General features: G+C 40.7%; 1 protein-coding gene across 2 annotated transcripts in view; it reads right to left on the reverse strand.

Moving 5' to 3' along the window:
* The window catches only part of SNX7 (sorting nexin 7), a 53044-nt gene extending 37628 nt beyond the window's left edge, over positions 1–15416 (reverse strand). Inside the window, exon 1 of one of the 2 annotated variants that reach the window (XM_034779455.1) lies at positions 15193–15410. In XM_034779455.1, the coding sequence (XP_034635346.1) occupies positions 15193–15381 (189 nt within the window). In that variant the 5' untranslated portion in view covers positions 15382–15410. Of the gene's footprint in view, positions 1–15192 lie in introns of both variants that reach the window. The other variant, XM_034779454.1, reaches the window with a different exon arrangement.
* Positions 15417–24577: the final 9161 nt, after the last annotated feature.

The following is a 24577-nucleotide window of genomic DNA, read 5'->3' on the forward strand; positions in this document are numbered from 1 at the left end:
AGCCGATTGTGGCTCCCACTGGCCGCGGTTCCCCGCTCCAGGCCAATAGGGGCTGCGGGAAGCAGCACGGGCCAAGGGATGTACTGGATGCTGCTTCCTGCAGCCCCCATTGGCCTGGAGCGGGGAAACTAGGACCTTAGTTTTAAGCCTCATCTGAAAGACAGCACCTCCAGTCACAAAATGACCTCCAATACAATACTGGGGCATCAGTTTAATAACGATTCAGAGAAAGGAGCACACCTATTAAATATCCCTTCCATCGAAGTACGAGCTACACATGAGACCACACTTATGTTAAGAGATCAGACAAGACTGATACAACAAACCCCACCCTCATTCAATGCTTAAGCAAACCATTAAGGTTTATGAGGCTCTTATAGCAAAAGGAAAGCATCTAGTCCATATTTTTGAAGTTAGATGTACACTGAGCAGCTTTCTTCAGTAAGTGAGAAGGGTATAAAAATCACATTTACCACTTCCATTGTCCGGCTATGCTGGAAGACAAACAGGAGACAATAAGATGTGGATTAATTAGGCCACAACTTTATTCTTAAATGTCAGGAAATAACCAGCAGATAGCAGCATACAGTGCAGGTAATTCTAGAACAGTGGTTCCCAAACTGGGGTTCGTGACATGTTACAGGGGGTTCTCGGGAAAAAATTCCCTAATGGCAGACAGAGCTGTCCCTAGGAACCCCAGTCACCATGGGGCCAGCAGCCCGGAGCCCCTGGACTTCCAAGAGCTAAGCAGATCAAAGCAAGCATATCTATCACACTAAGATTTAAACTTCAAGACTCCTTATAAGAAATGAAAAGGGAGGTGGATATTTTTTGCTGTTTTTAAAATTAAATAGGCAGCTAGTATTATTTTTAAAATTATTATGAAGAACAAGTTTAAGCTTTGCTGTAACGTGCGTTGTTTGCCTGGATTGCTCAAGACTTAAATACTTGAGTAGGAAGAACTCTTTAAGTTGGCTTCTTAAATACCTTCATGCTTGTTTCACATCTGATACTCCTTGATGAAACATAGGAGCCTTGTCTTATAACAGGCTTATTCAAAGTGATACAAGCTACGAAAGTGAGATCTTGGAAGAGTGTTGCCGTTTTCATAATGTAATAAAAGTACTGTAATGATAAATAATAATTAATAATAAACAGTGTGTAATAAGCATGTCATAAAAACAAATTTTATATTTCCAAGATCACTGCTTTTATAATTTATACTCAGGTAAAGGAGAAAATATCTGGAAATATTTTGGGGCGGGGGGGCATGAGACTTGACATTTTAGTGAAAGGGGTTCACAGGTTGTTAAAGTTTGGGAACCACTGTTCTAGAATCATTTATATATACTGGGGGAGGGGGCGGGGGTGGTGCCAGCCCTCCTCCTTTATTCATCCTAGTCCCCAACCTACCCGCTACTGGGACCTCGCCACTCCCACCCCTGAAATGATGGTTAAGGGGGGCTAAAAAGAGGGGGATTAGTTCCCCACTGTACCAGTCATAGGAGCCCTGAACACACACACCCCGCCCCATTTCAATTCCTTTAAAGAATGCCTCCCTTAAATTCTTTCCCAGTTCATTCCATCTGATCACTTTATCCCTTCCCTATGGAAAACCTGCACTGGACATCCACCACAAGGAAGCGCCAGCAATTAGCTTGGCAGCCTCCCCCCATGTATCAATACCCTCTTTGATATCAGCCAAAAATGCATCAGCTCCTAAGTCTGACAGGTGGACCCCATCCTCTTGCTGCAGCAAGTCATTCTGGCCATCCAGACCTTAAAGGGGCCACACACCTTTTCCTAAAAGCCAGACAACGGCCCCCACCACTTAACGTGCAGTGAAGTCATTTGTTCCATCACCATCAGGGGGAAGAACAAATTTCACACAATGGCTAAGTCACAGTTGATAGATTTAACGAGCTGCAGCATTTTAAAGTTGCCAGGCTTTGATTTTACAGGCATAATATCAGAACCAGATAAATAAAAATCAAATAAGTTGGCCAATCACAGTCCTACAAGGGTCTCACTACAAAGCTAGATTCTTCCTCCCCCAGCTTTAGGCAGTTGGCAGCTTTATTCACATTCTCTTGGGACAATCCAGCACAAATCAAACTTGTTCTTGATAGATATAAGCTCAATCCAGCTCAGCGGGTCAGTATTTTCCCCTTCTTAGGAACCTCTCACTCTTCAGGACAGGAACCATATTTGATGGATTGGTGTATGTCAGTATCAAACTGGGACTTTCAAATTCTCATTTTGAGTATATAACCGTAGCTGCCTAGAGGACAGACCAATGGCAGCTTATTGCAACACTGGACACCTCCCTGAAAAGCTAACACAAGAGTCATCAACTGTGATAGTCTTCCAAGTAAAGGGTCCAGCCCCACAAGGGTTTTGCTATAGAGACGAGCCAGGTTTTCCCAATTTGAACTCCAGAATGGCTGGGACTTACTAACCACCCAACGGGAGTTCTGCTGTTGATCAGTTCATCACCTGACAGAGAGGGCAGAAACCTTGTTTAAGATCAGGATCTGCTCTCAGCTCCCTCTCTCCTCAAGCCAACCATCCCCAGGCAGCGAAAGGCCTGCAGAAGGCAGAGATACCTACCTTATGACACAATGAGTGGCCTAGGCCTCACCAGAAGGGGTGAACACAGAGGTGGGGGAAGATAACATATACATTTTTGTTTTTTCCTAAAAATCTGTAACTCTTGTATGCTTTAGGAGTAAATGTTACTGTGGTTAAGAAACTCCTGTTGCAAAGCCCATGTTCCTTGCTTTAACTGCCACATGGTTCCTGAAGGGTTAAACTGTAAGCCAGAGCACCCACAGCTAGGTGCTAGGGGAGCATGCATAAGTGACTGGGCAGGGATGGGAAGTCCTGGCACTGGATTCGGGGCCCAGGGCAGTAGGACTATGGAGTCCCACATCCCAAGGAAAGATGACAGACAGTGACATACGGTGCCTGGAGTCTGCCCAGACCCAGCTGGCTTGGAAGCACATGGGATCCAAAGGTTGGGTCCAATTACAACAGACTGGTGATAGTCCACTAGAGGGACTCAGCCAAGTCTGCAACACTCTCTATTAGCAAAACATGGCTCTAAACCTGATTGTTAGAGCCCCAAATCTGTGGATATCCGCTTTATATCCACAGATATCCACATCCACTGATGCGGATATCGCAGATCATGTTTGCGAATTGGATGCAGATACAAATTTTGTATCCGCACAGAGCTCTACTGATTGGGCCATCCGACATCACCACAACATAAATAAATAATATATCCCTTTACTTATAATTAGCTGTTTAAAATGACACAGAAAAAGCAAACTACTGCTCAAGAGTGCAAAACCACTTATTTACATAGTAAATGTTTTACAGCCTTTTTCCTATAGGCATGGCCAATTTCAAAACAGTACACCTCTACCCCATTATAACACCACCCGATAGAACACGAATTCGGATACAATACGGTAAAGCAGCGCTCCAGGGGGGCAGATCAAATCAAGTTTGATATAACACCATTTCACCTATAATGCGGTAAAGATTTGTTGGCTCCCAAGGACAGCGTTATATCGGAGTAGAGGTGTATATGAAATCCCAGTTGTTTGTTCAGCCAACAGTGCTATGGAATGACCAGCCCCATAGTGACTATTTCCCTTTCAAACATGCTGCTTAACAATAGCAAGTCAGGAGAACAGCCCTCCTCAGAGTCCATCAATTAAAACAAAAACAAACAAAAAAAAAAAAGAGGGGGGAGGGGTGTTGAGAAGAAATTGCTGAAGTAGCAAGCATATATTGTTGGCCAGCCACTATACTAGCATCCCCTGTATTATTCCAAGAATTACTCACTTCTATAGCTAATGTGCCAAGATTCCTCCCTCCTTTTGGAAGCAGTTTTTTTAATAAGTAAATAATAGTGAGACGGAAGATTACAGAAGAATAAAGTTACCTTAAGACCTTCAGTAGCTATTAATTACTGAGTACGAGTTTAAGTGTGTGTCCAGTACAGTGATTTTACTGACTTCACCTAGTCTCTCTCCAGACATTTCTACTCCACTGAAGATCATACTGCCTTCAAAAGCATTCTATTTACTCTGGCACCTAATCAGCATTGGTTGGAAGTGTGGGGGAAGACGTAAGAGTTGTGCTTTTATAGTTGCATAACTCCATTTGGCTAAGTATGGTAACTTACATGCAGAATGAAAGCCATTTCAAAATATGCTAGGTCAGGACACTAACACAAAACGGCCTCTACCCCGATATAACGCGACCCAATATAACACGAATTCGGATATAACGCGGTAAAGCAGTGCTCCAGGGGTAGGGAGGGGGGGCGCGGCTGCGCACTCCGGTGGATCAAAGCAAGTTCGATATAACGTGGTTTCACCTATAATGCGTTAAGATTTTTTGGCTCCCAAGGACAGCGTTATATCAAGGTAGAGGTGTACAAGCCTTCTGGGGAGGGGAGAAGAGCACATCACCACAGAAAGGATTTGAGTAACCACGTAGTTGAGAGGGATGTTCAGTTTGTGGTCCTAAAATTAGACCAGCCAGCTGTGTTTTGGTTGGCAAGTTACATTGTCATCACTCAGCCTACTTATAAAAGAACACAGGCAGACTACTCAAGCACGCAACAATTCTGCTGTAGGAATCTAGAAGGAATTATACGATTTGAAGAGAAACCAGAGTATATTACACATGTGAAAACTCTGACTCACAGGAAAACAAGAAGGGTGAAGGGAAGACAAAGTTATCCACGATTATGAAACAAACAGTATCTTAGATTTATTATTGTAGGGTTGTTGTAATGTTAAAGGTCATTGTCAGTTTTGGTAGGCAAATTTGTAGTTTTCTTATTTCGTCCTCCTAAAGGTTTTTGTTTCAGTTGACTCTCTAAAGTCTCTTGAAATTCACGTTCTGCCATCACCCAAATATTACAACATGTTGGACACACAGCAGATGTGCTTCCAACAGGAGCTGCAATCAGAGCCAAGCATCTGGAGCTTGCAGTCTGCCTCACGTGACATGCTTGCAGATGTGGAGGGAAAAGAAGCTGCTATTAGAGGCCTCTGCAGATTAAGTGCTTGAGACTAGAGCAGCAAGAAAGAAACCATTGTCAGTGGCCTGACCAACTGTTATACTAAAAAGGAGTGCTAGTGACGGGCTACTCAAATACCTGGCTTTGTCCATAGCAGATGTTTTGGAGATTTGGAAGTTTTCAGTAGCCAGGTATAGGATTTATATAGAGCATATGGGAAACAAGTTCAGGAAGATATTGTCAATAAGGAGAAAAATTAAGGTAAAGCAGTACTAGGGAGGTTGGGGGCAGGATTCATAAGGAAAAGTAAACATTGGCCTGGGCCTTTATGGTTTTAAGGGTGTGACGTTATCTGATTAAAATATGACCATATCGATCATTATTGCAACCACTGTTCTATATTTGCAACAAATCTTGTACAAAATGTGGCATGTAAGATATCTGTGGAAAGGTTATGATTTGCTGAATATAATTATCCTATTTGTATACATGTATCATTTTTGCATTTGAAGTGATGAGAATTGGCTATATACCTGCATTTCAAATGTTTGCTCCTGGGGTAACGCCCATAAGGCAGTTAGCCAGCACATTTTGGAGGGACTATTCAAATTGAGTAACCCATCAAAAGGGCACGTAACTCACAATGGACCATGGGAGACACCCATCTACACTGAGTGGACATTGCATCTGAAATATAGGTAATGGCTTCCTGCAATGATTAAATGAAATCAGGCATGCACAGGTGATTTGCACATGTGACTCCAAACTCCCATCTTGTCATCTGTAATTTTCCACTAGTTGTACTGAGGGCTTTATTCAAAACAATGGGTTTCCTTCCACATGGCAGAAGATATAAAAAGTCCTGGAAACCCCTCCATTTTGCCTCTTTTCTGCTCCAGCTTCTGGACTATGAACTTATACTAATGGGAGCATTCTAACCAAGGAATTGAGGCCCTTCCAATGATTTGGAAGCAGCCATAGACCTGACTTAAGCCAACAGTTTATTCCATCATTGCTGCACGCCTGAACCGAGAACTGCAATTATTGTATGTATTTGATTCCTTTAAACAATTTTAACTCTCACCTTTCTTTCTTTTTATAAATAAACCTTTAGATTTTAGATACTAAAGGATTGGCATCAGCGTGATTTTGGGGTAAGATCTAAGTTATATATTGACCCGGATGTATGCCTGGTCATTTGGGATCAGAAGAACCTTTTATTTGAAGAGATTGGTTTTAAAGAACCACTCATCTCTAAGTCTAGTGTTTTTGGTGGTAATACAATGACTGGAATGAAAGGAAACTGCCTTTATGACTCTTGTTAGCCAATGTGGTGAAACAGAAGTTTACTTCTGTTGCTGATTTGGTATATCCTATGGGGGATTAGCCACTAGTCTTGGGGTGTATCTGCCCTACTTCTCAGCAGTTTGTCCTGAATTTGGCATCCTCAGTTGTGACCCACTGAGGCATGGTTACAATGAGCAATTACTGAAGCCATAATTTTTGGTAAGAAGCAACGAACACTAGTTTTTTTCATGACGTATGGGTAAGGGGTTGGTGCTTCTGGCCTTTAGGGGTGAAGAAAGAAGCAGTTGCTGAGCATGAAATGGAGGGGAAAATCAGTTCCTGTGCACTAAGTATATAAAAATAGAACGTGAGAGAAAAGAGCATTTTAATACCCACATCGATGAAGATATAGCTACAAATGAAATACTGTTCTTTGTAGAGGAGTGAGTGCGTGCATACAGGTTTTTCAAGCTGCATGTGAATTAGTGATCATACCACATTTTGCATTTGATCCACCCCAAGTAATCAAAAACAAACTGGAGAAGCAAGTTGCATAAACAGAAAATGAATGTACTTTGTATGTCAGTTTGAAGCTTAGTCAACTTCAGAAACTGAGCTGAATGTTGCCAATTTGTGACTTTGCAATACTTTCTCTTTTATAATGTTTTCTTCTTTGTTGCTGTACAAAGAAAAGAATACTGATTAAAAGACCCACATCTGACAAATATATGTACCAGTGAAGACCCATATGTCCCAATAAATAGGGTTTGCACCAGTGGATCCATTTGTACAAGTGGGGCCTAAATGGCATAAATGCTATGTAAAATACTGGTCACATCATGACTTGTTAGTTTCACTGATTATTCAGGTTAACTGATGATGTGAGGCATGATATTCTTCTTATTTGTAAAGTTAACCTATATCTAACTTAAAGATACATTTTCTCTCCAAAAGCCCTGTCATTTCTTTGCCACTTTTTCTCAAGGCTTATCTCACTATTTAGATTGTTAAAGTAGCACAATGACTATTGGTATTTTTTCAAGAATATAAATGTTTGTAGGTTTTAGACATGGTGGTTTCTATGTGGAATTCCATCAAGATTTTATTTGTTCACAGCTTCCTGCAGGAGGGGACACTTAGAAGAATACTGTTTCAAGTCGGTCCCTTTAAAAAGCCACCAAATTAACAAGCAATTTATATTAAGAAAGAATTGAATGTCAGTAAGGAGAAGTTTTATGCATTCATAAAACTAACATCACAGCCAAATATATGCCTATTGACAAATTCAATGTCTATGCGAGTTAACTGCTCAGAGATGTCTTGCTTTATTATTTCCTTAAGATTACAAACTGAGTGTATAACATTTGAAAAAAACTATATTTTTTGTAAATAATTTTTACCAGGACATCCAATTCTAAAAACTCATTGATGCTTCTTATTACAGCCATTTAACCTGATAGTTGTCACAGATAAAAGTTTTGCAAAAATTTTCAGAGGTAGATGTTTTTCTGAATTCCAAGTAAGAATCCTTAATTTCTTTGCATTTCCAACATATACCTTTCACAAAATCACCTCAGATAGACAAGGTTACTCAGTTCCACATTGTGTATTTACATGAAGAGTATCAAACTCCTAAAGAAAAATCTTGAACATATACGTAGGGGTAGACCTTCAACAGGTTTAAATTGTCACGAAAGCTCGATGGACTTCAGCAGATTTCTGGCAGCTTACACCAGTTGAGGATCTGCCAAGAACTCAGGTGGAAAATTAACCTGTTGGGTTCAGTTTACAGATGACTGTTCCAACAACTGGTGAGGTGTAGTGCAAGTTTCAATACATAACAGTATTCCTGTCTTAATGTAAATTTCAGACTATTTGATAAAATAGATCACTCCCCAGAACAGTCAGACCGAATAGATTTTCCAAGCTCTCACAGATACTGTGGCTATCTGAGAGAGGATTTCTCCAAAGGGGTAGACCTGGCTAGGCATAGTGAAGTTTTGAGAGGAGAACATGGTCAAGAATTTGAGTTGGTCAATAACCAAAGTCCTGGCAGCTCTGGTCAAAACTATGTCATCCCATTATAACATGGGACACAACTGATAGTATGAGGTATCATGTGTATCATGAAATTCAAGAAAGCAGAGGATGAAGGGAAACTGAAGACAACACTTTGATTTGACTTTACCTTACAAGATGGAACAAGTTTCAGCATTCTTTTAACCATTGTAACAGAGGTTAACATAAAAAGGAACAGGTCCTACACCTTGAATATTACACAATGCCCAATCAGGCTGACAACACTGGGTGCTGGCCTTTAATATTTTCCCTCCAGATACTGGTCAAGGTCTCTATATTAAAGGGACTGAGTCATGGCATGATTAGTAGCACCCTGTTTGCTGATGCTCTCCAGCATGAAGGCCACAGGCTCAGCTATGAGCAATTAACTACTTTCTGTTGGGAATTATGAGCACCTGGGTGGTAGTTACTGGGCTAATGATGTAATTGAAAGGATGTAAGGGGAAGCTCAGAAGGAAAGCTCAGAGGGTGAGCCTGGGCTGAGGAGTGAGGACTGTGGGGACGCCCCATCTTGCTCTAAGCCTGCCTTATACTGTGATATTTTGCAAGGAAAGAATAAATACACAAGTGGTGAAAAGGTAACAACCTGGTGTGTGTGGGACTACATGAACTGGTCAAGCAGTCAAACACTGTGTAGTGACAGAGACTCCCTGTGACATGGACAGTGTCAGGCTAAACATCCATGTGGTTTTTTACAAAATAAATGCTTTGTGTTTATATTCTGAGTAATACCTTTAGATTAAAGTTGACAATTAAGAATCTTATTTTTCACCATTTAGCTATTTGGCCTATTTTCATTGCCTAAACTGAATTAAATTAAAAATGAAGTCAATTTCACTTTTAGATACTCATGTACCAGCACAATACAACATTGTTTAAGCTACAAATTCCACAGAAGACTATATGTAAAGCAAAAAAATTACAGCTACTTCACATCTAGTTATTTTTATTGGGAACATTTTATAGAGTTTGGAACAGTAAGTTTTCCATAAGTTAAATCTGAAACCAAAATTTGCCTCATACCTACCCCTTTAACAGTAGGATATAACAACTACAAGGGACCAGCTAGTTAACAAGGTAGGTAGTCTGAGAGACTGGAAACAAGAAAGCAAGTTGATTTGGGAATCAAGTAAAAGGGCCTGATCCTGCAAAGAACTGTGTGTGCACAACACCTCCTGGCTACAGAAGAAGTTGAGAGTATTAAAAACCTTGCAGGAGACTTTCACTACCATAGAAAATTGGATCCCAAATCTGCATCTTAAGTAAACTGTCTTCCTCGCCTATAAACAAAAGCAGTAAGTGCAAATGTTCAAGACAGAAAAGGGATGCTATGCGTCCAAACACAGTGTGAAATGTTTGTTTTGTTTATGGAAATAATTTACCACTTTGCATACCTTTTAACACCCATTACATTTTCTCTTTGATATAATTAGGGAATACATTTCTGCCACTTGGATTCTTAATAATTATAAAGTTTTTATAGCTATCCTTAAATATTGATTGCAATCCATGTTTTATAACAAGTTTTTGATATAAGGTACCTTATCCCTTTGATAAGCAAGCAGCACCATAACTGAACTAATTACAATGGACCAGCAGGTATAGGGTATATCTACCCAGGGATAAAAGCCCTATGGCATGGCTGTGGCTGGACTGGGCCAGCTGACTTGGGCTCGCAGGGCTCAGACTGCAGAGCTAAAAATTACAACATTCGGGATTGGGCTGGAGCCCGAACTCTGGGATTCCTCACCCTCATAGGGTCTTAGAACTCGGACATCTACACAGCAATCCTTCAGCTCCAGAGCCCAAACGCCACCAGCCTGAGTCAGCTGACCTGGGCCAGCCATGGTTTTTTTTATCCCTGGGTAGACATACTCAGAGGCAAATGAGTATTACTTCCTGAATAAATTTCCTAGCTTAGACCAGTAAAGCCAAAAGCCAAGATCACACAAATAAAAGTCAAATAACTCTTTAAGTTATGTTTTGACATTCTTTTGCACTAAATTGTTCAAATGGATTCTCCATTTCTTGATGTCGTCAAATCAGGATTGGACATCTTTCTGGAAGATATGCTGTAATATAACAACTATTGGGCTCACTACAGAGGTACACAGTATTGTGTGGCATACAGGAAATGAGACTAGATGATTTAATGGTCCCTTCTGGCCTTACTTTATTAATATCAAGATTTTTCCTTCAGTACTATCAAACACATAACTGTTCCATAGTAAATGTGAAGTCTCTACAGTTACCCTTCTAATATATCAATTTCTTCCCAGTCCACTGTGACCCGTGCCTAACTGTTTACAGAAACACTAGAAATGTGTGCTCAAGTAAATAAATGTTGAATTACAGTCCACATGCTATAGAAGTACATGCGACATCAATGCCAAATGAGTTTGCACTTAATTAGAGAGACAAGGTGGGTTAGGTAATCTCTTTTATTGGACCAACTTCTGAAAGAGACAAGCTTTCGAGCCACACCGAGCTCTTCTTCAGGATGAAATATTTGCTGCTCCTACCACTGTACTATTAGATATTCTATTGTTTCATTTCAGAGAGTTAGCAATCTATTGGGTTTACTTAAGAAGCCTCAAAGGGTAGGTGGTTATCACCCCATATGCTATTTTTGGAGCCTGTTTGCCATAACAATACTGGCTCAGTGCATGCTCTATTCTTTACCAAGTTTGAGGGTTTGCTCGAAAAGAGAAGGTAATAATGACAGATCTTGCTTTTATCAAATCAGATATAAAAAAATTATTACCATAACTGAATCATATTTAATGCACCAACTTACAGATCTTCATATAGCAGATGCAATCTTGGAAGACTTAAAGAATACCAGGTTAAAGAAAAATCACTTAATGAGATGGAGGGGTAGCCTATTTGTACTTCCCAACACATGTCTGTGCACACACTGATTATTTCCTCTAGATTTATGTATTATTCTACACTTTAGAACAAGCACTGGATAGCTTTGAAAAACTACAATAAAATTTATCAGTCAAGGCGAAAATGAATTAATCCATTCTTTATCGTGATATTCAGAATGGACTGAGGTGATTTAAATCACCAAGTGGAAAGCCTCAATTTAAAAATCACTGATTTTAAATCAACTTTTCCTTTTGTATTTCAGTTATTTTCTAAAGAAAGGTGCATTCTCATTGATTGATACAACCATTCTAATATGTTGATTTACAACAAGAGAGAGCCTTTAAACTAGATTTGGTAAATCTTTTTGCTACCTAGGAGGGTACACTATAATTGTATACATTTATTTAAGGAATTATATGGCCTAATATCTTCAGATTCTTATTAATTGTACATTTTATTATGTTAGGAAACACTGAATGATATATTGCTTATTTACTAGATAATTTACTTTTTGCTCATATTTGGATCAAGCTGCATAAAGATGGTAACTGGAATTTAAGGAAACACACAAAATAATATATAAAATTTATTTGTATTAAACAAAACAACCTTAAACATTTTATTAAGAGAAGTTTTTGTATCAAAAAATGTTTCACTTACAATTAAATGATTTATTAAACAGAGGGATTAACTGTAGTCAGTGAAGTAAACTGATTATTTCAGGTCAGTCTGGGAAAGTTTTCAAAAATGTCTAAGTAAAAGTGACAAGAGCTTAAGTTTCTGGTCTTGCCTAAATCTTGAAAATGACACAATCTCCTAAATTACTCAGACTGACTTATTGTGCCATATTTATAAAGCTTGACCTCAGAAGTTAGAATCAGGGATAAACATCTAAGTTTTTGACAGAGGCTCATGGATTCAGCATATATACTTTTTATGCAGGCCTTAACATATTTTGTATTAAATTCAGATTTTATTTTAAACAGGTTTATTTAAAAAAAGAAAATTATAATTTAATCCAAAAAGTCTAATTTAAATCAAAAGAATCCAATTTTTAATTAAAAAAAAAAGAATCATCGCTTCTTATTTTAGTCATCTGTTTTAAAAAGAAAAAAAGTTATGTACCCAATGTAAGGCATCAAAGAATTTTGCAAGGCCCTACCTAGTCTTACAACTGGAGCCATGTGAGTGAGCACCAAGCGGATTAAAGGTCAACTAACTGATCGCCATATTTGGCATCAGGAAGGAATTTCCCCTCAAATATTAGCAGAGACGGGGGGAGGGGGTGGCGCTTGCCTTCCTCTTCAGCATGGGGCATGGGTCACTTGCAAGTTTAAACTACTGTAAATGGTGGATTCTCTGTAACTTGAAGTTTTTAAATTATGATTTGAGGACTTCAATAACTCCTCCAGAGGCTATGGGTCTGTTATAGGAGTGGGTGAGACTAGATGATCATGAAAGTCCCCTCTGGTCTTAGTCTATGAGTGTAACTCATATGAATCCAAATTCAAAATCAGGGCCCAAAAGCCAAGGAATTAGGCCCTAAGTCTACAAGCACTTAAATGTGCACTTGCCAACATCAAGAGTTCAAATATTATGAGCCAGACCTCAAAAAATTATCAGAATGGGTTAAAAGTTTTTGTTTGTTTTTAACTGAGTTCATTTTATTTTCTGGCTTCTAAGCTTCCACAACAGAATCATAGAAGATTAGGTTGGAAGAGACCTCAAGAGGTCATCTATCCACATCAATCCAGTGGTTTTCAAACTTTTTTTCTGGCGACCCAGTTAAAGAAAATTGTTGATGCCCATGATCCAACAGAGCTGGGGACGAGGGGTTTAGGGTGAGGGAGGGGGCTCTGGGCTGGGACAAGGGGTTTGGGTGCAGGGTTGGGGCACGGGCTTACCTTGGGCGGCTCCCGGTCAGTGGTGCAACGGGGGTGCTAAGGCAGGCTTCATGCCTGTCCTGGCACCACGGACCATGCTGCGCCTCAAAAGCGGCCAGCAGCAGGTCCAGCTCCGAGGCTTCTGGAGTGCAACAGCCAGCAGCAGGTCTGGCTTCTGGCCGCTTCCAGGGCATAGCGCGGTGTCAGAACAGCTAGCACCGTCGATGGCACTTTTAAGCGTCCAGTCGGCAGCGCTGACCAAAGCCGCCGCGACCCAGTACTGTTGTTTGAAAACCTGCTGTTTGAAAACCACTGATCTAGTCCAACCCTCTGCTCAAAGCAGGACCAATCCCAATTAAATCATCCCAGCCAGGACTTTGTCAAGTCATGTTTCCACATTTTTTTCCTGCAACCATGAGGGCTAGAAACTTGTTTTAAATAAACAGTGAGATTCTGGACTTCAGGAGCTGTGGTGTTAAGAAAACAATCACCAGATTCATGATAGTTCAGAGACTACTTCCATGAATGTGGTTAATCATATGTGTGAATGTTTGCACAATCTGGGTCTATACCAAGTTTCAGACACTAATCATTTTGTCCCCTCCTCTATCAAAGTACACGTAAATTTAAATGATACCTATTCTCAATTTGATTTACATACACAACAATGGTACACACACTCAAACTGTTTTGAATAAACTCAAGTTTGAAACTTGTGTACTGGTGAGCATATTTCAATATATACTGTATATAAACCATGCCTGTAGATTAAATATTTAGATATTATATTTGTTATGTATTTTATTGGTACACATGACTGTAAATGTTAAGGGCTGTACTTAATTAAAGATAATAACTAGGGGTTTGATAATGCAATAAGATCTATACAGACAGGCCTCTGCCCCCACTTTAGGACTGTGTAGGGAAACTCGCACTGACCCGTGCACATTACACTGCAAGATTGGGGTTCTAGGTCAGTTGCCTGTACAATAATAGAATTGTACTTGCACCCACAAATTTACCAAACAATTTTACCTAGGTGCTTAATAATGACAAATGCCAATAATGGTTTACTGAGGAAAAACTGCTGAGAGAGTCAGAACCCAGATGTCCAATATCCAAAATTACCATAATAGTTCCCCTATTACAAAAAGTGTAACATCTGGGAATACTTTGATCCTAAAGCTGTCCAACCTCTATTACTGGTACAAACTGAATAGAAACTTAAAAGTTAGCAACTTTTCTTTAAAAACGCATCCTAAAACTATTACAGTACTTAATGGATTGTGAATCCCCATTGGGAAAAAACCAAACACCTCTATGCATGCCAGAGAACCATTAAATGCAAATTCCTGGGGAGCGGGCACCTAACTCCTTGTTTCTAAATGGTTGTTTGAAACATGAGTGGAAAACAACAGCTGCCTACAAGAATTAGAACACTACGTGCACTTCAATTGCTTGTCTTTCCTTTTTCTACTCAGTTACAATCCCTATTTTCTGCTCTTTAAAACAGTGCAGATGGTGACGTCTCAGGTTAATGTGTGTGCAACGCTTTGAAGAGGAAGAGGGCCATTTCTCTGCCAAGCTTCATTGCCATTGCCTAGAGCAATGAACAACCTGCAGGACCATGCCCAGGTAACAGAGGTCACTGTACCTGGATTGTTGCTCCGACTGCACGTCCACAGGAACCTGCCGACAAGTGCAAGATTGGGGTTCCCGGGCCACTGACCCCCCGCCCCGCAACAGGATGATGGGGGGGTCACGTGAGGGGAGGGGAGGGCCGACCCCGCTGCGGGGTGTCTGCACTGGGCAGGCTGCCCCATCCCGAAGTGCAGGGGGCGATGAGACGAGCCGGGGGCAGCTCCCGGCCAGCGGCAGCTCCAGGGCCCCGCTTGCCAGTCACATCGCCGCCGCCCTGGAGACAAGCCCTGGCGGCACCACAGACGGGGCAGCGCCCGGGGCAAAGTGCAGCGGGGGAAGGAGGGCGCGGGGCTGCCCGGCGGGGAGAGGGGCCCCGGGCCGTACCTTGCTGAACACCTCCAGGTCTTCCTCGTCGTCGTCAAAGGCCAGCTCCTCCGGGGAGGCGGGGGGCGGCGGGGCCCGCTCTGCGCCGGGGGGGCCCGGCCGGGGCTCAGCAGCAGCAGCGGCTCCTCCCCCGCCGCCAGGCGGGGAGCCGGAGAGCGGGGGCCCCGGTACCCTGCTCTCAGCCTCCATCCCTCTGTTGCAGCCCGGCCGGCGGCCCCTGCGATTGGCTGCCGGAGCCCGCCCCGCCCCGCCCCGCCAGCCGCACGCCCAGTGCGCAGGACTGGAAGCGGCTGGAGGCAGGGAGCGGAGCCGGGCACGGGGACGGGAGGAAGAGACGTTCCGCGGAAAGGCGGGGGGAGAAGACCCGCCCCAGGGACGGGCAAACCTGCCGCGTGCGCGCGTTGCACTCTGGCGGCTCCCCACGCTGCAGCTGCCTGTGGGAGGCGGAGCGAAGTAGCTTTCCCGCCCGGGCTGGGCTGCAATCCGGGAGCCTGCAGGCGGCAGGGCTCCCCGAGGGGTGGGTGGGGAGCAGACCGCCGCCCTAGCAGCGGGCTAGGCCGCTCCCAGCCTCTGGCGTCTGGGCACTCCAGGAGTCATGAGCCTGAAGCATCTCTGCAAGGGCTGGCACCAAGCCAACCGACGGGCAGGGAAAAGCCCAAAAGCTGCTATAAAGCGTCACTGAAGAAGAGCGCAGCGTAAATTGGAAAGCTCGTCTCACCCTCAGAAGTTGGTCCAATGAATAAAAGATGTTACCTTCCCCCACCTTGTTTCGCTAGTAAAGCCTTGCAGACAAGCATGTAGAACTGCCTCCCCTTCACTAGCGCCAGCCATTTCTCACGTGCTTTTATGTGCAAACAGGCTGAAAACACCACGTTCGTTCTGTAGTTTATTGATAAATAGAGCTAATGTTGCATTTGGTCCAAGCAGTTAGCTAATATTTGGGGTCTTGTTAGGGCTGTTTCCATTAGGAGGAAAAATTGATGCTGCAAGTCGGGGGGACGGGGGAGGTTGGTTTGATTTTGTTTATTTACAAAAAATGTGAACACACATTTCCCAAATCACCAGTAGAAACAAACATCAGCAGGCATCTTCTTTGCTCAGCAAACCCCAAGTGTGCTTCTCAGGGAGCTCTGTGTCTATGAAGCCCTAGTTCTTTTTCATCTCAGCATCACACTCACATCTGCTTCTCTGGCTTTCTACCACTACTGACTCAAACAGGTTGGAAAACCATTGCCAATATTCTTGTCCCTGTGTTTGCCATTTTAAAAAATACCCTTATCCCACATGGTTTAGCTCTAACCTGCCATGTGCCTTGGGCAATCCCTCTGTTGTTTGAAGCTGTATGTGAAGGGACTTAATTGCTCTTCCCAATGAGCCTGAAAGAGAGTACTCGGCACAATCACTGACTTTAGGTCAGGAGTTCTTTGGATCAAAGACTCGCTTGATAGCAGCCAGCCATCACCACCTTTCAACATAACAATGTATTACATTATTATATACATGTTATTATATTATTATGTGGTGGGGTGAGGGGTAGCTCAGTGGTTTAAGCACTGGCCTGCTAAACTTACAGTTGTGAGTTTAATCCTTGAGGGGGCCATTTAGAGATCAAGGCAAAAATCTGTCAGGGACAGTACTTAGTCCTGCTGTAAAGGCAGGGGACTGGACTCAATGATGACCTTTCAAGGTCCCTTCTAGTTCTATGAGATAGGTATAACTCCATATTTACACCCAAAGAAGGATTTTAACAGGAAGGTTACAAAGTCCAGCCCTCAAAAATTAGAAAATGCCAGTATTAAGGTTACATATGCAACCTTAATTCAGGGGCCTTTTGTGCATGCATTATGATATAGTCTTTAATTACATACTGCTTTTCCACAGGTCCCTTGTGTCACTCAATGCACAGGTTGGATGGTGCTTTGGGAATGAATCAGGGTTGTATTGAGAAGGAGGCTGTTGCCTATAGAACGCCTGCCTCATGTTGCACTTGTTAGAAGGACTGAAATAAATAAGACAGAGGACCACAGGAAAAGAAAGGATGGTCTCACGGTTAAGGAAGTTGAATGCTGCCCTGTAGAACTGGATTATCTCTCTCTTTGCCACAGGGTTCCTCTATGATCCTATAAGGAAAAGCACTTAAACCAAATTTCACTGCTGGCCACAAGCCACTAATTGCATGTGACTCATTTTCTGGATGCCCAGACACTTGGGTCAGGTTTGTAGAAGTCCTGAGCACTAACAATTGCAACTGAAAAGTGGAATGGATTGAAACTGTGTTTTGAACACATGAAGTGCTATAAAAAGGTGAAGTACTCTAAAAAATTAGGCCCTAGATATCTCAAGTTGTGCACCCCAAATTAGTAGACAATTTTAACCGTTTTTGCCTTAACATTCTTGTGCCTCAGCTATAAAATGGGAATAATAATACCACCTGATCTGATAGGTGTTGTGAAGATAATTTATTCATATGTGATGCACTCAGATGGGGAGAGTACCATAGGAAAGACCATGAGGAAATTAATAATTCCATATTCAGTACTGTGTATTAAATATTATCTTGATCCACACAGTGAATGAAAAGAATAAAAATAAACATTGGATAATACTCATTCACTCAGTGAGGTAGGGGTCTGTGGAAAAATAGTATGACATCATATAATTGGAGACTATCATAATGCAGACTCACCCTTAATTCTGGCATTTCCTGATTTTTGATTGCTTGACATTGCAGTCTTAACCATGTTGTTTTAATGTAGTTTTTAATGTAATTTCCTATTTAAAATAAATGAATGGACAAAAAACCCACATAAATTCTACCACGTGGAAACATATTGACCCTCAACTTGGGTCATGAACAAAATTCAAACTTTTATACCCACAGCATAGATTCTTTGAGCTAGACAGAGAAAGAACTGGTAGTAGTAGTAGGTGGTTGTCCTTTGTGGAACAACCACTAGAAGGAGATGAGACACATTTTTTTCAGGGGGTTTCACAACTGTTTGCTGACAGCAGAGAAATGTAGAGTGTCAGGACTCGTGGGTTCAGTTCTAGGTTCTGAAGGGGAGTATAGTTGCCCCAGGTCTGCTCCCCTTCCAGTCTGCTCCCCATCTTGTGGCTTTTGCCCTTCTGCTCCTACCCAGACCCCAAGAGCTCCTTCCCTTATATTATTATCCAACATCCCCCAACCCAGCTACTGATTAAAGCTAGCTAATGTGAGCAAGATGTTGGAACATTCCATCTTATTTTTCTCAACCTTATTCTTCCTGCATCAATGATAAGACAAGTTATAGCTAGACTATCATCTGTTCATTTCTCTTTAATATGAGTGGTAGGTGAGTTTTCTTTCTTCTTCGGTTTTCTTTTCATTGGTGTAGAATACATTATACTGTGCCACATCCTGTATGTCTTCTGTACAGGGAAAGTACCTACATGCAGTGTAGTGCTATAATTTCTAATTTGTTTATATTCAGAGATTATGCTGTAAGACAATATAAAAAAAACAATAAAAATAAAGAATTCCAGGCACAACACATCAGCAGTTGAGAAGCCTAATAAACTAGGGGACAGTCAATCAGTGAGAGTATAAAACTGATATAAAGTAGTCTCAAATACTAAAGCTATCATGTGTATCATTTCAATTTTTCAACATTTTACCGGTCTCCTTGGTTCTTTATTTCTGTTTGACAGAAATTTCACAAGATATTTTAATTGGATTTTTTTGTATTATAGCTTTTTTATTATCTCATTAATCAAGTTTAGCAAGACATTATATTTTAAAATTCCTGACTGGTAGTGTTTATCTTTCTAGATTTTATCTATATTTGAAGTACATTCTGTGAGGAAAAGGTATTCTTTTACTTCACTTGAGGAAATTGTACTCTCCCTGTACTTAAAACAGTTGTTTGAATTTTAATCATCATTTTAATCACTGATAAAAATCCAGAAGCCATGCTACCATTGCTGGCTCCAGGCCTGCTGTGATTCCTCAAAAAGGGGGTCACAGAATAAGGAGTAAAAGTGAATTTAGAGCAGTATCAACTTCACAGATCTTGCTGATGTTACCACTGGTATTTCCTCTGGATTCAGATGGGAGCCGGTTACATAGAGCAGCAGTTCCCTGGCTCCGTCACAACTCATGCAGGCCCAGCCAGGGTTTGTGGGAAGAGCTTCTACAGACTCCAGAGGAGGGAGGAGTATGCTGCAAGATTGCTATCCTTCTATCTTTGTAGGCTGACTGATTGTGTTATTCAGATATACTGTAGATAGCATAAACAGAGAACTGCATTCAGCAGAAAGGATTTATGAGTTTAAAACACATAGCTGTGGATCTTTACTCTTCATCAGTCCAAACTATTCAGTGCATTTGCAAAGACTCATTTTCAATAGGCTCCTTGTGTTCCTCAGGTACCTGGGACCTTCATGTTTAATTTAAGACCACAAATTCCCGCTGTGAACATCGTGGAATCAGCTTTTGGAAACATTTTCAGCAAGATGGTATCATAACTGCCAGGAAGAATTCAGAATGCCAGAATTACTTGTTGTGACCCTACGCCCCATATTCTTCATAGAGATATGCTTATGATATGAATATGGCATAACTAAGATATGTTTTATGCAAGATGGGTCATGTGAGGTATCATTGGAAAGATTATGATTTACTGAATGTGATTACCCAATTTGTATGCATGTATCATTTCTGTATCTGAAGTCAGAAATATTGACTATGTAATAATTACAACTGTGTTTTCACCTGGGGAATGCCCACCAGACAGTATGCAAACAGCCTGGATGGGCCATTAGGAAGGACAGTAGGACTTTGATGATACTAATCTCCCTCCTTCCTGAGACGTTTCCTGGGCTGCTGCTTTGACACTGCAGGGTCATGTTATCACATCAAATGGTACTGGATACCATCTTGAAATGCTGGTATTTTTCCATTGGAAGAGGGTGGGGATCAAACTAGGAAACAAAGGATTTCCACCATATGTAAATCCTGTATAAGGCTGGGGAATAAGTTAATCTTGGTTCTTCTCCACTGCCTCCCCTCCCAAGAAGGAAGCCTGCTGAAAACACCTGAAGAAACAAAGGAACTAAACTGGGGTAGGGCAGGGCTCAGCCCAGGCTGGGAATGATGTCTGCCCCGCGAAGAATGTACCTGGAGTTTTAAGCTGCAAGCAAGAACTGTCTGTCCACAAAGAAATTCTGCAACCTGCTTAAAACAACATTTAGGGTGACATTATTATTTGTAGCCAGTTTTCTGTAGTTTATTAAGCTTAGTTTGCATGTTTTGTTTTATTTGCTCAGTGATCTGCTTTGCTCTGTTTGCTATCCCTTATAATCACTTAAAATTTACCTTTTGTAGTTAATAAACTTTCTTTTGTTTATTCTAAAACCCAGTTTTTGGAAATCTTAACTGGGAGTGGGGAAGCTGTTCATATTCACATTGAGGAAGGGAGCGAATTTCATGAGCTTACGCTATGTAGATCTCTATATAGTGCAAGACAATATAATTTTGGGTTTACACTCCAGACAGTGTGTGCACCAGAGTGCTGGGCAATTCCCCAAGCTGAGTCTTCACACACTGAGCTGATTGCAGACTGTGTGTGATTCTACAGCTGGGTGTGTCCCTACCTGTGTGTGTGTGTGTGCACAGCAGGACATGGTCAGGGAGCCCAGGCTAGTGGAACAGGCAGGCTCAGGGGGACCCCAATACATTAGGTGGCACCCCGGAATGGGGGTCCAACCCATCACTCTTGTATTTTAAATTAAAGTTCTGAATAATTTGTGTTAAATATGTACTTTGTTCAATGCAAATTTTGTATCCAGCATTTTGCAAGTTAAATGTGTTTTCCCTTATATCACCAAAGTGGTTTTAGATGTGCTGCTGAAAGGGCCAACCTTATATAAATAGTAAACCATAAATAATAACATCATTGATTCTATATTCAATTGTCTAAATCTATATCTGTGTAGTTTCTGAATAGTTTTTCTTTGTCAATCTAGAGTCTTGTTTTTCTCCTATTAAGTATGCATCCTACCTTAGGTGATTAATAAATGCCTCAGACATTCCCCATCAATTGCTTGAAAATTAAAAAATGTTCTCCCTTTGTGGGGGGAGGGAATCACAGTCCCCTTCCTAGGCCTAGAGATAGTAAAAAAGAGATAGAGTCTTAGGAAGCAATAAGAGGTGGCTATGTAGAGGGGAATCACCAAAGAATATTAATAGAAGACCTAAAAGATGTTCATTCAACAAAAGGACAATAAATCAGACTTATTTTCATGTCATGAATAGTATTATTTCTGTGTATTTAGAAATATATATTTATGCTTTGAGAAAAGATACTCGACAGTATTTTTAAAATCAATGTTAATATTTTGTAATATATATAGGTTTCTTAATTGCTGTAATGGCACTGTGAAATGTCCAATATCTTCAGGTCCTCCTATCCCTGAACCCAGTAGAATGCATATGTGATTACTGAACCAGCAGTGCCTACCCCTTTTATTTGTTCACCAGCAAAACTATTTTGTATAGCAATATTGTCAATATCACTCCTACTTGCATTTTTCCTCCCAGCTGAAATGGAGTTCATGCCAGCTAGTAATCCCTTCCAGAGTTTTTGAACAAATTAAATTTACAAACATCCAAGCAGAACCAAACTATTCCTTCTTTCTCATGTGCAGGCTGCATGTGATCCCTTTAGGCCACAATACCACTTTGAATACTTAATGTTGACTTGTCAGGTTTCACTGACTGTTCAGGTATACGAGCAGGGTTAAATCTTGTTTTATTTTATCTGCTTTCTAACCAGGAATAGGGGGCTATAGAGGGATCAAATTGTTTCACTCTCTTCCACCGCTGAAGTACAAATAATAAGCATATTAGTAAATCTGTTGACATTCAGCACCTTTCAGATGAGAAAATGTCCCTAGATTTGAAATACATTCAGAAGTGGAATTCTTGTCAGGGATCTATATAGTTCAAACAGAAGTCATTATGTTTTCACCAACAGCTATTGCAGGGGATTAAGATCTGACCTTTATATCGTGACATTTATTATGGCCAATTCCATCAGAGGTTTCAAAACAAAGTTATTTGGGCTCAGTCCTCAAACTAAAACTGGAATGGGATAGTTGAAGTTCTCTAGCAAGTTGTCAGTATGCTCAGATTTTGAACTACCAATTATGTTTGAGTAGAAGGATAACCATTCAACTCTTTATTATTATTAAAATTGGTTTAAGATCGGAAGGTTCTTTAACTGGGTCACTATAAAACAGCTAACCTGTCAGGCAATGGGTAACTTCAAGGTTTGTTTGTTTTTCATATTTTATTTTTCATTTTTCAATTTATACAAGAAAAAACATTAACAGACAGCCTGCATTTTTCTTACTGCCTGAGGGAAATTATAATGCATTGTAGCATAATCATGTTATCTGTTTTATAGCTGCAGATCATTTTTATGACATTGTAGATGTTTAAAGCCTTTGTTGAATCAATATCTTGAAGCTTGCCATCCTTTTAAGTTATGTGACGCTGCCAAATTTTAGACATGAAAGTATTCCAGGTAAAACGGTATTGGGTTCTATAATTTTAACAAGATCTAAAAACAGTTTCCAAGCTCACTGGAACTGAAAACATTGATTTTTGTAATGGTTTACACTTTTGTCAAATGGAGTTCATCCATTTAAATCCAACATCTACTCTGCTGCTAAAGGTACAGTTTCTTGTTTCCACATAATTGCAATTCTAATTTTTTGATGACTACTATGTTTCGTAATCTATACATTCAATTATGAAATATAATGTTGTCCTCCAGTCCAGAAGGTACAAAGATATCAGATAACAATATTAATTCTTATATGGTTTATACAATTTTCTTGATTCAGATTACAATATGTATACAGACACACATGAAAGAGTTCCTTCTTGCTTTTTTACATGCTAGAGACATCACTGTTTATGTTATAAACAGTTGTAGTGGGATGTAGATATGTCCCATGATAGCATCCTACAATCTAATATTTGAGTAATTTCGAACACCTGATTCATGAACTTAAGCACTTTGTTCTTACAGTACAACTGTAGTAGGTGTCAGGGCACTTTTAGTCTGCACACAATGTAGCTCACCCATTTAAGTAAAATAAAAGAGCTTTGAATATTGTAGCTCAATTTAACACATCTAACTAGGCTCTAGTTAGTCCAGTTTGCTACAGCATGAAAAAGAAGACCCAAAAAGATATTATTATTATTATTTATACCTGTTTATTGGTATTAATCCCCAAGCAGGTGAGTGTCTTGCATCTGTAATGAAAGTATGAAACAGCAAAATACAAGACTTTGTACCTCAGTTCCAGTAAAGCACCCCACACCTTGCAGCCACATTCATTCCATAACAAAATCCTCCAACCAAACTAAAAATTGTGAACAGATTACAAATTACGTCTTATACTGGACCCTTAGTTCCAGGGAAACACTGGAGAAAACAGGTTCTGGAGGTGTAGGCCCTCCACCAAGAATGCTCTGCCATCAGCTAAGGGGAGTTTGACAAGAGATACTGACAGTGAGAGCAACCTGCTGTTCCTACAATAAGAAAATAGGCAGTTTCTGAGATAACCGGTTTCCAGGCCATTTAGTGCTTTTCAGAGCATAACCACCACCTTGAATTGCACTCTGAAATGAAAATGTAGGCAGAGTATGAGAGTGGAGAACAGGTGTTATGTGCTTACAGTGTCTCACCCCTCATTCAAAAGTGAGGCTGCTGTATTCTACTAGCTGAAGCCTTCAGGAATTTTTAGACATGCATTGCAGATACAGTTGGGTTTGGAACACTAGAGAGAAAGGATGGCCTGTGGGTAAGGCCTTGGAGTGGGGCTGCATTCAGTTCCTATCTCTGCTACAGACTCCCTGTATGACCTTGCACAAATCACTTAGGGCTTGGCTACACAAGAAAGTTTTACCACTTTAAATGGTGTAATTATACCAGTATAACTCCTTTGTGGACATTCTTATTCCAGTATGAGTGGCTTTTTTTTCAATTTAGTTTAAACCCCTTTCCCAATCAATATAAGCTGAGCCAAAAAAACAAACAAACAAACAAAAAAAACCAACACCCTCTTTTATACTAGAATTTAGTTCTTCTTCTGTTTGTAAGGTTTTTGTAATCTTATGGTTTATGCAAATTTGTTTATTTGAAGTTGGTCAACATACAGTTTTAATTAATATATTTCAGCTACTTATTAGGCCTGTATGACAGTTGCTTATTCAGTGCTCAAAAATCCTTAATCAAACTCTTTGACTGGCCAATTTGTATTGTTTCTGTTCCATGACTGGATGACCTAACCTACTTTTAACCATAAACTGAATTTCATTTACTCAGAACAAATT

The sequence above is a fragment of the Trachemys scripta genome, chromosome 8, assembly GCF_013100865.1.
Source record: "Trachemys scripta elegans isolate TJP31775 chromosome 8, CAS_Tse_1.0, whole genome shotgun sequence".
Classification (NCBI taxonomy): domain Eukaryota; kingdom Metazoa; phylum Chordata; order Testudines; family Emydidae; genus Trachemys; species Trachemys scripta.